The sequence below is a fragment of the Chiloscyllium plagiosum genome, chromosome 11, assembly GCF_004010195.1.
Source record: "Chiloscyllium plagiosum isolate BGI_BamShark_2017 chromosome 11, ASM401019v2, whole genome shotgun sequence".
NCBI lineage: Eukaryota > Metazoa > Chordata > Chondrichthyes > Orectolobiformes > Hemiscylliidae > Chiloscyllium > Chiloscyllium plagiosum.
Window position 1 is genome coordinate 16,695,867 of NC_057720.1, and position 18,007 is coordinate 16,713,873.

The 18,007-nt window shown below is 40.4% G+C and overlaps 1 protein-coding gene across 1 annotated transcript in view; it reads left to right on the forward strand.

Annotated features, from left to right (window-relative positions):
* The window catches only part of hfm1 (helicase for meiosis 1), a 201,026-nt gene that overhangs the window by 19,075 nt on the left and 163,944 nt on the right, over positions 1 to 18,007 (forward strand). The window contains exon 5 of the mRNA XM_043698772.1: positions 12,507 to 12,843. Coding sequence (XP_043554707.1) covers positions 12,813 to 12,843 — 31 coding nt within the window. The 5' untranslated portion in view covers positions 12,507 to 12,812. The remainder of the gene's footprint in view (positions 1 to 12,506; positions 12,844 to 18,007) is intronic.

An 18,007-nucleotide genomic window follows, 5' to 3' on the forward strand; every position in this document is an offset into this window, starting at 1 on the left:
CAGGTGTACCTGAGAACTCTGTGGGAAGCTAGAGAAGTGATTGCTGGGCCTCTTGCTGAGATATTTGTATCATCGATAGTCACAGGTGAGGTGCCGGAAGACTGGAGGTTGGCAAACGTGGTGCCACTGTTTAAGAAGGGCGGTAAGGACAAACCAGGGAACTATAGACCAGTGAGCCTGACGTTAGTGGTGGGCAAGTTGTTGGAGGGAATCCTGAGGGGCAGGAGGTACAAGTATTTGGAAAGGCAAGGACTTTAGGCTTAGTCAACATGGCTTTGTGCATGGGAAATCATGTCTCACAAACTTGATTGAGTTTTTTGAAGAAGTAACAAAGAGGATTAATGAGGGCAGAGCTGTAGATGGGATATATATGGACTTCAGTAAGGCGTTCGACAATGTTCCCCATGTGAGACTGATTAGCAAGGTTAGATCTCATGGAATAAAGGGAGAACTAGCCATTTGGATACAGGACTGGCTCAGGGGTAGAAGACAGAGGGTGGTGGTGGAGGATTGTTTTTCAGACTGGAGGCCACAAGGATCGGTGCGGGGTCCTCTACTTTTTGTCATTGACATAAATGATTTGGATGCGAGCATAAGAAGTACAGTTAGCAAGTTTGCAGATGATACCAAAATTGGAGGTGTAGTGGACAACAAAGAGCGTTACCTCGGATTACAACAGGATCTGGACCGGATGGGCCAATGGGTTGAGGAGTGGCAGATGGAGTTTAATTCGATAAATGCGAGGTGCTGCATTTTGGGAAAGCAAATCTTAGCAGGACTTATCCACTTAATGGTAAAGTCCTCGGGAGTGTTGCTGAACAAAGAGACCTTGGAATGCAGGTTCATAGCTCCTTGAAAGTGGAGTCACAGCGAGATAGGATAATGAAGAAGATGTTTGGTATGCTTTCCTTTATTGGTCAGAGTATTGAGTACAGGAGTTGGGAGGTCATGTTGCAGCTGTCCAGGACATTGGTTAGGTCATTGTTGGAACATTGTGTGTAATTCTGGTCTCCTTCCTATCAGAAAGATGCTGTGAAACCTGAAAGGGTTCAGAAAAGATTCACAAGGATGTTGCCAGGGTTGGAGGATTGAAAGGTTGAATAGTCTGGGGCTGTTTTCCCTGGAGTGTCGGAGGCTGAGGGGTGATCTTATAGAGGTTTATAAAATTATGAAGGGCATGGAGTGTGGGAGTCCAGAGCTAGAAGACATAAGTTTAGGGTGAGAAGGAAAAGATATAAAAGAGACCAAAGGGGCAACTTTTTCATGCAGAGGGTGGTACGTGTATGGAATGAGCTTCCAGAGGAAGTGGTGGAGTCTAGTACAATTGTAAAAGGCTTCTGGATGGGTATATGAATAGGAACAGTTTGGAGGGATATCAGCCAGGCGCTGGCAGGTGGGACTAGATTGTGTTAGCATATCTGGTCGGCATGGATAAGTTGGACCGAAGGGTCCGTTTCCATGCTGTACATCTCTATGACTCTATGACTCCATGTTCCACAATTTGTGAAAATTAGGTGGTGAGTTACTTATGTCAGGTTCCTAATCTCTGATTTGCTCTTGTAACCATACTATTTCATGGCTTGTCTATTTCAGTTTCTGTAATACACAAGGTTGATTGGTGCATTAAGTAAAAATATCTGATGTTTCAGACATTTTTCATCAAAGCATTTTGACAATATGTTTCCACTTAAAAATTCTATAGCATCTTTAGTAATTTATATTTCCAGGTACTGCCAAACCTCTTGTGAATTTTCTGGTTTTATAGTTCTTATTTCAGATTTACATTTACAGTATTTTCTTTCGACCTTCATTTCTGAATCATTCATCATTATTATTTTGCCTTTAAATTGCTTTTGGAAGCTCTCATCAGTTTCTCACTTGTATATTACAGTACATGTGTACATTTTTGCACCAAAGTCTCTACACTTATATTTTCTAGTTTAACAGAATTAATATCAGGACAGTTAGAATTAATTGCTGTGCTTCCTGTGCTATTTTATGTTCTGGCAGTTGCTCCAAGTGACTGGAAAATGGAACCAAGGCTGACAATCTATGGTTGCTGAATCCAGATTCCCCAATGTTTTAGCATTTTACTACCATAATTTAGTGAACTGTTTCGCTGAAACCTGAGCACAGACTGAATACATTTTGCCTCTATTCTTGAAACAACACAATGCTCACATTTTATAATGTATAGGATTAGAGTAGACGGCATTTTACCTTTGTTAGGTACCAGCAATCCCTATCAATTTGTCAATTCTCAGAAGATTTATCGCACTTATACTTTTTGGGTATGGCATTCTAACCTTGTATAATTCTCTGCATGAACACTTGTCACTTAATTGTAAATCATGGCCCCAGCATTGTCGATCAGCCAATGCCTTTTTAAACAACGTGCTAAATTCCTAAGGCTTAATTGTCATACCAATAATCATGTTATTCACTCGGTTCTGGAAAGGTTCCATCATTGTAGAAAGTAGGGAACCTCTATTCAAGAAGGAAGGGAGGCAGAGAACAGGAAACCACAGGTCAGTCAGCTCTACATCAAGGACGGTGTTCGAGTCAATCATTAAGGAGGTCATAGCTGGACACTTATAAAAATTCACAGTATTCAGAAAGAGTCAACATGGTTTTGTGGAAGAAAGATCATGTTTTACCAATTTATTGGAGTCTGAAGATTTAATGTGCAAAGTGCATAAAAGGGAACCTGGTGACTTATTGTAGTTGGATTTTCAGATGCATTTGGCAAGGTACCTCATGACAGGCTATTGTACAAAGTAGAAGGACAAGGTGTAGGAGACAACATATCTGCATGGATAGAAAATTGGCTGGAAGACAAGGGAGTATGCAAATATTGGTCTTTTTATTGGCAGGATGTAACAAGTGGGATCCCGCAGGGGTCTGTGCTGGGTACTCAAACTTTCATAATTTATATCATTGGATTAGATGAGGGGCAAGTGAAGGCCTGATTGCTAAATTTGCAGATGATGTAAAAGAAGACATAAGAAAGTTACAGTCTGATATAAATGGTTGGAGTAAGTGGGCAGATATCTGGCAAATGAAGTATAATGTGGGAGAATATGAAAATATTCACTTTTGCAGGAAGAATAAAAAAAGAGTAAATCCAAAGGCGTGCAGGTTAGGTGAATTGGCCATACTAAATTGCCCATAGTGTTAGGTGCATTAGTCAGAGGGAAATGGGTCTGGGTGGGTTGCTCTTCAGAGGGACGGTGTGGACTGGTTGGGCCGAAGGACCTGATTCCACACTGTAGGGAATCTAATCATTATGTCAGTGGAGAATGAGTGTAGAATTCCAAGGTGCAGAGTGACCTCGATGTCATTATACATGAGTCACAAAAAGTAGCATGCAGACAAAGCAAGTAATTAAAAAGACAAAAACAAAAGCAGAAACTGCTGGAAAAACTCAGCAAATCTAATAGCATCTGTGGAGAGAAATCAGAGTTAACAGTCCAGTGACTCTTCAGAACTGTTTTTGTTTCTGATTTCCAGCATCTGCAGTTCGATTGTTTTGTTTTTTAATTAAGGGGACTAATGAAATACCATCCTTTATTATTAAAGGAATTGAGCATAAAAGTAGGGATATTATGCTTCAGGACATTGGCAAGACTGCATCTTGTATACTGTGTGCAGTTTTCATCTCTGTATTTAAGGAAGGATGTAATTACATTCAGGGCAGTTCAAAGGAGGCTCACTACACCGATATCTGGATGAGTACATTGTCTTAAAAGGAAACAATGAGCAGACTAGACTTGTTTTCACATAGAAGAATAAAGGGTAACTTAATTGAAGTATATAAGACTCTAAAGTCCTGACAAGTTGAATCTGGAAATGATGATTACTCTTGTGAGTGAGCCCATAACCAGGGAGTACTGTTTCAATATTAGTTTAGCACAGAGATTAGGAGAATTCTTTTCTGAGGATTATGTGACTTTGGAACTCTGTGCCTCTTTTTAAAAGATGGAGTAGATACATTTTAGTTAGGCAATGAAATGAAGTCTATTGGAAGTAGATAGGACTGCATTAGTTAAAACAAATCAGTGATAATCTTATTGAATGGTGGAGCAAACTTGGAGGGCGAAATGGTACTTCCGCGCTTAATTTGTAAGTATATCCACAATTTGCTCAAACGCCAGATCTAATTACATGCACTAACATTTATCATAATTTAACTGACTTTTTGGGTCAGATGAAATTGAAGAAAATTACAGAGAATGATTGGAATTAATTAAATAATAACTGTCTCACATTTTAAGAAATAAACACTTTCCAAAAAGCCCTGATGAATGAATGGAACATCAATAAATATACACAAACTACTGTGCAGGTCTTTGAGTACAAGCATTACTACAAAGATGCTGTATGGTTATGGCCAATATAATGAGGGATCTATTCACTTCTCATCAAGGCAGTCCTCACTCTAATTTTGCTTTTATGAGTAGCCAATTAAATGTATGGTGATGAAATGCAATATGTAGTGATGTACTGTCACCTCCAAGGCATTTGCAAATTCATGTTACTGTGTATTTGGTATTTTATATCTGTTCCAATTCATGGGTTAAAGTTCCATGGGGGACAGTATCTATGTGTAAGCCTTGATTTTTTGCATTTCCAGCAAAATCTGTGCTGCATATGCCTGATTGCTTCATCAATCTTGCTTGCAGCACACTGAAATGTTCCGTAATTTTGTAGGATCAGCTCCTTTGAAAAATTGACACGAGCTTGCAGCATATTTTTGGTCTCACAGTAGCTAATTGTAGGTGTGTGTAAACTTTGATTAGTTGATTGAAGGGATGTGTGCATTTGAAATAAGTTGTTGCTTATTGAGGAATAATGTTATTTCAGCCTTCATAAAATTTCAAAATGAAGTGACAGGAATTTTGGAAGAGTAAAATGGATCATGTGCAAAAGTGTTGAAGTGGTGCAGCATTTGACTTCATTGTTTAATGCCTGACAAGATATGCCTATTATTTTGTGTGGTGGTGCAAAGAAGGGTTATCCTGTTTGTCACATAAAGGCATCTTCTTCAAAGAAAAGCAGTATGCTTTGACATTCAAGATGTGGCAGTCAAGCTCAACTGTTCGTATGATACATGTGTTAAAACTATGATAGTGCCCAATCATAGGAACCTGGTGTCTGGGAAACATTGTGTACCTTCTTTTGCTGTTTCCTGATTTTCACAGGAGAAGAGATAAATCCACCGTCTACTCAAAGCATCATCTATTTAATGCATCTATGGACAGCTAATTCATTGATTTGATTTATAACTATATGGTTGATGGCTTAAAGGATCCAAATGCTGCAAGTTTCATATACAACAATGAGTGTTACAGACAAGTTATTTGAATATTGCCATCCCAGTAAATGGTATATCTATGTGAAGATCTACTTTGTGAAGTAAAGTTGCCACACAGGTCTCTTCCTCATTCGAAGCTCAGACGATTGTGTGCATGATGCAAATGTTCTTTACATTTGCATTTCTTGTCCCTTCAAGATTTGCTTTGCCCTCTTCCAAATTTCGCAATGTGCTTGGAACTCCCAAACTAATTTTTACCTTGTTAATTTTCAAACAAAGTAACACTTGGAAGAGCAGTGCAACTGTACAATGTCAGAACCAAACAACAATATTAATAATGTAAAAACTAAAACGTTCTAATCAAAGATTTTGCGGGAATATTCCCATTTTATCAGCTTTATCCAAAAGACTAAACAGAATACAGAGCTAGTTCCAATGGGAAACGCTTTTGCCAGTGGGGAAGTAGGTAGAAAATCATAAAATCAATGAGAGACCTACTTGAATAATTTTAGGAGCCTTAGGAGATTTTGCTGGCCACTATTGCAGACTGGCATTTTTTCTGACCGGAAATTTCATCCTGCTGTGAATAAAGCATATCAGTCTGCATACTCAATATCGCACCTCCTGCTTAACAGCAGCAGATCCTTGTTAAATCTTCCCTGCAGCATGAAGGTATGATGAAAATGTAATGGAAAGTGAACATTATGGCTTGATACAGTTCAGCTTTGTTTAGCAATATATTTGTGGATCACTGCCTTTTCTTATTATGGTTTCACTTTTTCTGTTCTTTCTGCAATACCTTATCACTCTTCAGCTTATGAATTCGTTTTTGTATATCCCATCTGCTTTATAGGGAAAATGTATAATTTTAAAATATATCCAATTGATTGTAAAGGAAGAAATATGTGCAAATGTTTGAAGGTAAGTAGGTAAGAGAAAAGTAAGTGGAGTAATTTAGTGGAGATTAAAATTATTGTTTGACAATATGTGATTTTAGAGAAGAGGAACGAGTTGATGCAATGTATTTGGAATTTCAGAAAACTTTTGATAAGATGCCACAAAGCTGGTTAGTAAGTAAAATTAAAGCTTGTGGTTTTTGGGGAGAATAATGTTATGTATTAAGAATTGGTTAATAGCGAGAAAGCAGAGAGTATGAAGTTATTTGGATGTGGGGATCAATTGTGATATTTCCAAATTTACTGATGATGCCAAACTAGGTGAGAATATGAGTTGTGAGGAGGATACAACGAAGCTTCAGGAGGACTTGGGCAAGGCTAGGTGAATGGACTAGAACATGACAGATGAAGTATAATATAACTGTACAGTTACTCTCTTTGGGAGAAATAAAATAAAGGAATAATATTTCATAAATGGTCAGATATTAGAGAGTACGAATGTCTGAAGACATCTGAGTTTCATTGTTCATGAATCACTAAAAGTTAGCAGACAGAATCCTGAGAGAGTGGAAAGGCAAGCACTGATTAGGGATAGCCAGCATGGCTTTGTGCATTGGAAATAAAGTCTCTCAAACTTGATTGAGCTTTTTGAAGAAGTAACAAGAGGATTGATGAGGGCAGAGCGGTGGACGTGATCTATATGGACTTCAGTAAGGCGTTCAACAAGGTTCCCCATGTACCATACACTTACCACCCTCTGTGTGCAAGAGTTGCCCCTTAGGTCTCTTTTATATCTTTCCCATCTCACCCGAAACCTATGCCCTCTAGTTATGGACTCCTCCACCCAGGGAGAAGACTTTGTCTATTTATGCTATCCATGCCCCTCATAACTAAACCTCTATAAGATCACCCCTTAGCCTCCGACGCTCCAGGGAAAATGGCCTTAGTCTGTTCAGCCTCTCCCTATAGCTCAAATCCTCCAACCCTGGCAACATCCCTGTAAATCTTTTCTGAACCCTTTCAGGTTTCACAGCATCTTTCCGATAGGAAAGAAAACAGAATTGCACGCAATATTCCAACAGTGCAATGTCCTGTACAGCTGCAACATGACCTCCCAACTCCTGTACTCAATACTCTGACCAATAAAGGAAAGCATACCAAAAGCCTTCTTCACTATTCTTTCTACCTGCGACTCCACTTTCAAGGAGCTATGAACCTGCACTCCAAGGTCTCTTTGTTCAGCAACACTCCTGAGGATCTTGCCAATAAATGTATAAGTCTTGCTAAGATTTTTTTTCCCTAAATGCAGCACCTCGCATTTATCTAATTTAAACTCCATCAGCCACTTCTCAGCCCATTGGCCCATCTCATAGAGTCATAGAGATGTACAGCATGGAAACAGACCCTTCGGTCCAACCCGTCCATGCCGACCAGATTTCCACACCCAGTCTAGTCCCACCTGCCAGCGCCTGGCCCGTATCCCTCCAAATCCTTCCTATTCATATACCCATTCAAACGCCTCTTAAATGTTGCAATTGTACCAGCCTCCACCACATCCTCTGGCAGCTCATTCAATATACGTACCACTCTCTGCGTGAAAAGGTTGCCCCTTAGGACTCTTTTTTATCTTTCCCCTCTCACCCTAAACCTATGCCCTCTAGTTCTGGACTCCCCAACCCCAGGGAAAAGATTTTGCCTATTTACCCTACACATGCCCCTCATAATTTTGTAAACCTCTATAAGGTCACCCCTCAGCCTCCGATGCACCAGGGAAAACAGCCCCAGCCTGTTCAGCTTCTCCCTATAGCTCAAATCTTCCAACCTTGGCAACATCCTTGTAAATCTTTTCTGAACCCTTTCAAGTTTCACAACATCTTTCCAATAGGAAGGAGACCAGAATTGCACGCAATATTTCATTAAGTGTATAAGGCCTGCTAAGATTTGCTTTCCCAAAATGCAGCTCCTCGCAGTTATCTGAATTAAACTCCATCTGCCACTTCTCAGCCCATTGGCCCATCTGGTCAAGATCCTGTTGTAATCCAAGGTAACCCTTTTTGCTGTCCACTACACCTCCAAGTTTGGTGTCATCTGCAAACTTACTAACTGTACCTCTTATGCTCGCATCCAAATCATTTATATAAATGACAAAAAGTAGAGGACCCAGCACGATCCTTGTGGCACTCCACTGGTCACAGGCCTCCAGTTTGTAAAACAACCCTCCACCACCACCCTCTGTCTTCTACCTTTGAGCCAGTTCTGTATCCAAATGGCTAGTTATCCCTTTATTTCATGAGATCTAACTTTGCTAATCAGTCTCCCATGGGGAACCTTGTCTTACACCTGACTGAAGTCCATATAGATCACATCTACTGCTCTGCCCTCACTAATCTTCTTTGTTACTTCCTCAAAAAACTCAATGAAGTTTGTGAGACATCATTTCCCACACACAAAACCATGTTGACTATCCCTAATCAGTCCTTGCCTTTCCAAATACATGTACATCCTGTCCCTCAGGATTCCCTCCAACAACTTGCCCACCACCGAGGTCAGGCTCACTGGTCGAGAGTTCCATGGCTTATCCTTACCACCCTTCTTAAACAGTGGCACCACGTTAGCCAACCTCCAGTCTTCCGGCACCTCACTTGTGGCTATTGATGATACAAATATCACATCTCTAGCTTCCCACAGAGTGCTCGGGTACACCTGATCAGGTCCTGGGGATTTAGCCTTTAACCATTTCAAGATATCCAGCACTTCCTCCTCTGTAATCTGGACATTTTGCAAGATGTCAACAGTCTATATCTTCCATATCCTTTTCCACAGTAAATACTGATGCAAAATACTCATTTAGTATCCTCATTTTCTGCGGCTCCACACAAAGGTCGTCTTGTTGATCTTTGAGTTGCCCTATTCTCTCCCGAGTTATCCTTTTGTCCTTTAATGTATTTGTAAAAACTCTTTGGATTCTCCTTAATTCTATTTGCCAGAGCTATCTCATGTCCACTTTTTGCCCTCCTGATTTCCCTCTTAAGTATACTCCTACTTCCTTTATACTCTTCTAAGGATTCACTCGATCTATCCTGTCTATACGTTATATATGCTTCCTTTTTCTTAACCAAACCCTCAATTTCTTTAGTCATCCAGCATTCGCTATACCTATCAGCTTTTCCTTTCACCCGAACAGGAATATACTTTCGCTGGATTCTCGTTTTCTCATTTCTGAAGGTTTCCTATTTTCCAGCCGTCCCTTTACCTGCAAACATCTGCCCCCAATCAGCTTTCGAAAGTTCTTGCCTAATACCGTCAAAATTGACCTTTCTCCAATTTAGAGCTTCAACATTTAGACCTGATCTAACCTTTTCCATCATTATTTTAAATCTAATAGAATTATGGTTGCTGGCCCCAAAGTGCTCCCCCACTGACACCTCAGTCACCTGCCCTGCCTTATTTCCCAAGAGTAAGTCAAGTTTTGCACCTTCTCTAGTAGGTACATTCACATACTGAATCAGAAAATTGTCTTGTATACACTTAACAAATTCCTTTCCATTTAAACCCTTAACACTAGGGCAGTATCAAGATCCTGTTGTAATCTGAGGTAACCTTCTTTGCTGTCCTCTACACCTCCAATTTTGGTGTCATCTGTAAACTTACTGACAATACCTCTTAGGCTCACATCCAAGTCATTTGTATAAATGGATAAAAACTAGTGGACCGAGCACTGATCCTTGTGACACTCCACTGGTCACAGGCCTCCAGTCTGAAAAACAACCTTCCACCACCATCCTCTGTCTTCTACCTTTGAGCCACTTCTGTTTCAAAATGGCTAGTTCTCCCTGTATTCTGTGAGATCTAACCATGATAACCAGTCTCCCATGGGAAACCTTGTCGAATGCCTTACTGAAGTCTACATAGATCACATCTACAACTCTGTCCTCATCAATCCCCTTTGTTAATTCTTCAAAAAACTCAATCAAGTTTATGAGACGTGATTTCCCACGCACAACGCCATGTTGACTATACCTAATCAGTCCTTGCCTTTCAAATACATGTACGTCCTGTCCCTAAGGGGAGACTGGTTAGCAAGGTTAGATCTCATGGAACACAGGGAGAACTAGCCATTTGGATACAGAACTGGCTCAAAGGTAGAAGACAGAGGGTGGTGGTGGAGGGTTGTTTTCAGACTGAAGGCCTGTGACCAGTGGAGTGCCACAAGGATCAGTGCTGGGTCCACTACATTTGGTCATTTATAAAAATGATTTGGATGTAAGCATAAGAGATATAGTTAGTAAGTTTGCAGATGACACCAAAATTGGAAGTGTTGTGGCCAGCGAAGGAGGTTACCTCAGAGTACAATGGGATCTTGATCACATGGGCCAATGGGCAGAGGAGTGGCAGATGGAGTATAATTTACATAAATGCGAGGTGCTGCATTTTGGGAAAGCAAATTTCAGTAGGACTTCTACACTTAATGGGAAGGTTCTCGGGAGTGTTGCTGAACAAAGAGACCTTGGGGCACAGGTTCATAGCTCCTTGAAAGTGGAGTCGTAGGTAGATAGGATAGTGAAAAAGGTGTTTGGTATGCTTTCCTTTATTGGTTAGAGTATTGAGTACAGGAGTTGAGAGGTCATATTGAGGCTGTACAGGACATTGGTTAGGCCACTGTTGGAATATTGTGCAATTCTGGTGGTTAGGCCACTGTTGGAATATTGTGCAATTCTGGTCTCCTTCCTATCGGAAAGATGCTGTGAAACTTGAAAGCTTTCAGAAAAGATTTACAAGGATGTTGCCAGGGTTGGAGGATTTGAGCTATAGGGAGAGGTTGAACAGGCTGGAGCGTTGGAGTGTTGAAGGCTGAGGGGTGATCTTGTTGAGGTTTACAAAATTATGAGGGGCATGGATAGGGTAAATAGGCAAAGTCTTTTCCCTGGGGTCAGGGAATCCAGAACGAGAGGGTATAGGTTTAGGGTGAGAGGGGAAAGAGACCTAAGGGGCAACTTTTTCACGCAGAGGGTGGTACGTGTATGGAATGAGCTGCCAGAGGATGTGGAGGCTGGTACAATTGCAACATTTAAAAGGCATTTGGATGGGTATATGAATAGGAAGGGTTTGGAGGGATATGGGCCAGGTACTGGCAGATAGGACTAGATTGGGTTGGGATATCTGGTCGGTACGGACAAGTTGGACCGAAGGGTCTGTTTCCATGCTGTACATCTCTATGACTCTATGTCCAGAGGAGAAATTGAGGAAATTGGCCTTTCTATGCTTAAGAGTTTCAAATAAAGAAAGTCAATTTTATTAAAACTTACAAAATTTGGACCAGGTCCAACAGGATGGATCTGGATAGGATATTTTCCATTGCTGGTGACTCAACAACCACTATTTAAGACCTTGATAAGAGGATTTTCTTTACTCAGAAGATGAACAAAGTTTCGAATTCTCTGCTCATGAGGGCTATGGAATCTATCATTGAGCAATTTCAAGACAGAACTCAGTAGACCTCTGGAGACTTATGACATTAAGAATATGCAAGTACAGGAAGGTGTTATTGGGAAAATAATAAACTGCAATCTCGAATGGCAAGAGAGGCTTGATGGGTTGAGTGTCCTACTCTTGTTCCTAAAAGCTGAAGGGTAAAAACATGACATGAAGCATAAAGAGAAATGAAAGAATATAAGTCAAGAAATTCTGAGAATTTCTTTTTATTTTGAAAAAGTATGAAGAAAGAATAAATCCAGAGTAATACAGATTTTTGTTTTGGAATCTGAAATTGTTTGCAAATCCATACTTTGTATATTTTACTGTGTATAAGAAAAGGGAATGATAGAATTGTAAACTTTTACAGTGTGGGACAGTACATCCATGTAAGCTGAACCAACTTTCAGAAGCAGCATTCCTGTGCTCTCATTTCCCTGCCCCCTTCATGCAAACCTGGAAAAATTAATTTTTCATGGATGTGAAAACTATTATGAATTCTACTTCTGCCACATTTTCTCATAGAATAATCAGCTTTATTGAAGCTTTATTGAGTTAATCGTTAAAGATTGGACCTGAATCATAATTATGTGAGAAGTGTTACCTACTAACACTTATTTATTGTTGCTTAACCTTTATATACTGATCAAAAAAATTCACTGCACATCCACCAAAACTCTGTGTATTCATTAATTTTTAAAAATTTTAGTATTGACTAATTTTGCATTTTGTATTTTATTATTCTGTAAAATGTTTTCGACTCTGCCTGAGTCAGTCAGTTTACCCTGTCAGTCAGTATGTCTTGCTCATTTTTGTTGTTGCAGGCATCCATCAGTCACAAAGAAGGAGATTTGTGCCTCCTTTAAAGAAGAAAGCTGAAGATGAATGCCAATCACAAATGGTTTTTGATTGCCAATATATGCATGCCCCTATCAAACATAAAACATTTGAAATAGCGTTAAATAACTCCCTCAAAGATCAATCTCAGCTTAGGTTCAGAAGTGACAATTCTGTTCTTTCAACTACCCTGTTAAATGACAACAGTAAAGGTCACAGCAGACATCAACATGAAGAGACATTTGATAATTTGAATTGTCTTACTACTTCACATCATAAAGCTGAGGCGAAGGATGAAAGTGCTCCTTCTTTGTCCAGAAAAAGGTAATCTTTTCCATTTTGTATTATGCAAAGGTTCCAATGTTTTTCTATGCCGAGACTTGACAATATTTGTACCTTTCAACAATCAAATTTCAAGATGCAAGAGGTTTTGATCAGAAAGTGTATATCAAGCATAGATGTGACTGATTGCAAACAAACTTAGTTTAGAAGAAATGTCCAAATAGGTATATCAGCCAGTCAAGATGAGATATTTTAATTCTGACTTAACCCAGCTGTCGAGGTTGGAGCAGCTGATCATTTTACATCTTGTCCTATTTTTACACTCCATGGAGAATTATTAAGTGGGATCTGGTGGAGTGGGTGGGAACAATAGGTGGCAAGCCCAATCCCTTTACAACTGGTCAAGCTACATTTAGAGAAAATGTTGCTTCATAATGTTTGGACCTGATGGTGAACTTAAAGTTCCTCTCACACAAGCACAGAATGTATGACTTCAAAATGAAAATTAAATTACATCTTTGTGTCCTCGAGACTGCTTTGACATTTGACATTTGACACTTGACACAATCATGGCTGATCCCATCTTGGCCTCAACTCCACTTTCCTGACGGCTGTCCGTAACCCTTCAACCTATTAGTAATTAAAAATCTGCCTATCTTCTCCTTAAAGTTAATCAATGTCTTGGCATCCATCATACTCTGGCTAGTGAATTCCACACACTTTGAGAGAAGTAATATCTCCTCATCTCTGTTTTAAAACTGCTACCCTTTATCTTAAAACTACGATCTCTTGTTCTAGAAAATTTCAAGGTAACCAGGCAGAGTCAACATCGTTTCATGAATGGGCGTATTGCCTTTATTGCACTACTTGCTGCTATAGATGGAGCAGGAGTGTTTCTTCACATGCACAAGCTCACCACATTGTGATTAGAGCATTGGGACAGTCTGACCATCCCTCATGATGTTCAACTATTTCCTATACAATGTCCCACCCTCCCCCATTTCCAATTGCCCCTTGATCAACTGAATACCACACACACTTCCCTACTTACCCATCATTATAATGTCAGACATGTTTAATATCCATTCTCTAACCACTTTGCTTCATGACAATCACACAGCTTGTCGATCTGTCAGGTGGGAAACTGTTGAAAAAATGTGGACATATAATTTAGGATTTAAGGAAATCTTTATTTCTGGGATTTCCATCTGTAAATAATTTCTCTTTTACCCTCCAGCCTACTTCCAGGCCCCATTTAATGTCTGATTTTCATTTAAAGTACTAAGGTCACGTTTTTACCATGGATATTTTAAATTTAAGCATCAAAAACCTGCTGAAATGCTTGAAACTGTTTTGTTGGTATTTTAAGTCGTATGATAAATAACTTAATTGTACTCACTGTCTAAAACAAAATGATATTTCATAAGATCTGAAATACATTGTACTTTTAAAGACATTTTCTGTCTTTCTGTAGATTATTTAAAATGCCGATGCCAACCAAAACTCTAAATAATCTCGCAATTTTTAACTGCCCACCTTTTTCTGCAAATTCCCCATCACAAGATGAAAACTGTGATTTTAGAGATATCCCTGAAAAACATACTGAGAATGGTTTGAGAGACAGTAGCAAACAGAAAGATCATAATGACACTCGATTTCTGAAAAAAGCACATGTGCTTCCAATGATGTCGCAAGCACTAAATGTAAAAGGTAAGGGAAATTGTTAAAGTCAGTATAATTGGACAAGTATTCCACCTTTTGTAAATTATTATGAGAGTACAACAAAATAATGGTCTAATTTCTGGGGAAATGTATGACTGACATTGGATGCTGAAAAGTTCCCCCAGTCCTTCATGGTTTAAACTGGAAACATTGAACTAGATTAATCGTTTATATTTAATTTAGTGTCTTTAAAGATTTCAATTCTTTTCAAGACTATTCACTCCACCTGATGATGTTGGCAACAGGATTGTCCCTACTAGTCTACTCCAATCATGATCCTAGTTTCACTGATAGTGATTAGTTTATTATGCAGGTTGGGTCTAAGTTAGATTATTGGTGTGTGTGCTTAAAAATGTGTTGCTGGAAAAGCGCAGCAGATCAGGTCAAAGGAGAAGGAGAATCGACGTTTCAGGAATAAGCCCTTCTTCAGGAATGAGGAGGGTGTGCCAAGCAGGCTAAGATAAAAGGTAGGGAGGAGGGACTTGGGGGAGGGGCATTGGGAATGCGATAAGTGGAAGGAGGTTAAGGTGAGGGTGATAGGCCAGAGAGGGGGTGGGGGTGGAGAGGTCGGGAAGAAGATTGCAGGTCAAGAAGGTGGTGCTGAGTCTGAGGGTTGGGACTGAGAAAAGGTGGGGGGAGGGGAAATGAGGAAGCTGGAGAAATCTGCATTCATCCCTTGTGGTTGGAGGGTTCCTAGGCGGAAGATGAGTCGCTCTTCCTCCAGGCGTCGTGTTGCCATGGTCTGGCGATGGAGGAGGCCAAGAACCTGCATTGTGTGCCCATACAAATTCAGTTTGGTAATGGGGTACCTACTGCAGCATTTCATGGAGAATGAGAAACCTTTTAAATAGGCAGAGTGCTTCAGAGTTTCTTTGGCATATCTAGACAAATTGTTTTTAGAATCATAGAAACGTCTGTACAGAGCAGTCGTTCAGTCCATCAAGTCTGTATCTCCAAGTTATGTTAAATCTATACTCGCCCACTTTCCAGCACCAGGCCCATAACGTTGAATGTTATGACATTTCAAGTGCTCATCCAATTACTTTTTAAAGGTTGTGAGGTTACCCATCTCCCAGGCAGAGTATTCCAGACCCCCACCACCCTCCTGATGAAAAAGATTTTTTTCAAGTCCTCTCTAAGCATCCTGCCTTCCACCTTAGAAGTGTGTCTCCTTGTTGGTGATCCTTCAACTAAGGGGAACAGCTGCTTTCTATCTACGCTGCCTATAGCCCTAATAAGCTTATACACTTCTGTCAGGTTTACCCTCAACCTTCTCAAAACAACCCAAGTTTATCCAGCTTCTCTTCATAGAGAAGATAATCTTTCTTAGGAAACAAACTGCTGAATCTGCTTTGCACCCCCTTCAATGTAATCCTATAGTGTGGTGACCAGAACTGCACACAGTACTCTTGCTGTGGCCTAACTAAAGTTGTGTACAGTTTCAATATGACCTTCCTATTATTATGTGTGCCTTGATTGATAAAAGCAAGCGTCCCATATACCTTCTTAAATACTTTATTAATCTACTTTGCCACCTTCAGGGATTTGTGGACAATTACCCAAAGATCCTTTTGTTCCTCTGAGCTTTGTAGTGTCCTACCATTCACTGAATACTCCCTTGTCTAGTTACTTCTTCCAAACTAATACTCGTTTAGTATCTCCCCCATTTTCTGCGGCTCCACACAAAGGCCGCCTTGTTGATCTTTGAGGGGCCCTATTCTCTCCTTAGTTATCCTTTTATCATTAATTTGTAAAAAAACCTTTGGATTCTCCTTGACTCGATTTGCCAAAGCAATTTCATGTCCCCTTTTTGCCTACCTGATTTCCGTCTTAAGTATACTCCTAGTGCCTTTATACTTTTCTAAAGATTCATTCGATCTATTTTGTCTATACCTGATATATGCTTCCTTCGTTTTCTCAATCACATCCTCAATTTCTTTAGTCATTCAGCATTCCCTACACCTACACGCTTTTCCTTTCACCCTAACAGGAATATACTGTCTCTGCATTCTCATTATCTCATTTCTGAAGGCTTCCCATTTTTTCTTTAATTACTTTTTTTTTTAGATAACTTACAGTGTGGAAACAGGCCCTTCGGCCCAACAAGTCCACACCGACCCGCCGAAGCGCGACTCATCCAGACCCATTCCCCTACACCTAACATTACGGGCAATTTAACATGGCCAATTCACCTAAACTGCACATTTTTCGGATTGTGGGAGGAAACCGGAGCTCCCGGAGGAAACCCACGCAGACACGGGGAGAATGTGCAAACTCCACACAGAGAGTCGCCTAAAGCGGGAATTGAACCCAGGTCTCTGACGCTGTGAGGCAGCAGTGCTAACCACTGAGCCACCGTGCCGTCCCTTGACCTGCAAACATTGCCCCCAATCAGCTTTCGAAAGTTCTTGCCTAATACCATCAAAATTAGCCTTCCTCTAGTTTAGAACTTCAACTTTTAGATCTGATCTATCCTTTTCCATCACTATTTTATAAACTATTAGAATTATGGTTGCTGGCCTCAAAGTGCTCCCCCACTGACACCTCAGTCACCTTCCCTGCCTTATTTGCCAAGAGTAGGTCAAGTTTTACACCTCCTCTAGTAGGTACTTCCAGATACTGAATCAGAAAATTTTCTTAAACACACTTAAATTCCTCTCCATCTACACCCTTAACACTACGGCAGTCCCAATCTATATTTGGAAAGTTAAAAATCCCCTAATAAACCACCATATTATTCTTAGAGATAACTGAAATCTCCTTACAAATTTGTTTCTCAATTTCCCTCTGACTATTAGGGGGTCTGTAATACAATCCCAATAAGGTGATCATCCCTTTCTTATTTCTCAGTTCCACCCAAATAACTTGCCTGGATGTACTTCCAGGAATATCCTCCCTCAGTACAGCTGTCATGCTATTCCTCCTCCTCTAACCTAATAATAAGACCCGTTGTGGTAAGCAGGTAAGTGCTGCATTTTGTTTGTTCTATTCTTTAGACCTAGTTTTTTTTTTAAAAGATTACTTTTAGAGGGATGGCAGTGAAGGCAGTGCAATGTTTCTCTTGCAACATGTTTGAGGTGAGGGATGCCATAGTCGTCATTGCTGATTACACTTGCAGGAAGTGCACCCATCTCCAGCTCCTCCAAGACCGTGTTAGGGAACTGGAACTGGAGTTGGATGAACTTAGGATCAATCGGGAGGCAGAGGGGGTCATAGATCGGAGCTTTAGGGAAGTATTGCAGACAGATTGCAGACAGATGGGTGACAGTGAGGGGGACTGGGAGGAAGCAGCCAGTGCAGGGACCCCCTGCGGCCGTTCCTCTCAAGAACAAGTATACCGTTTTGGATACTTGTGGGGGGCATGACTTACCAGGGGTAAGCAATGGGGTTCAGGCTTCTGGCACGGAGCCTGTCCCCATTGCTCAGAAGGGAAGGGTGGAGAAGAGCAGAGCAATAGTTATTGGGGACTCGATAGTTCGGGGAA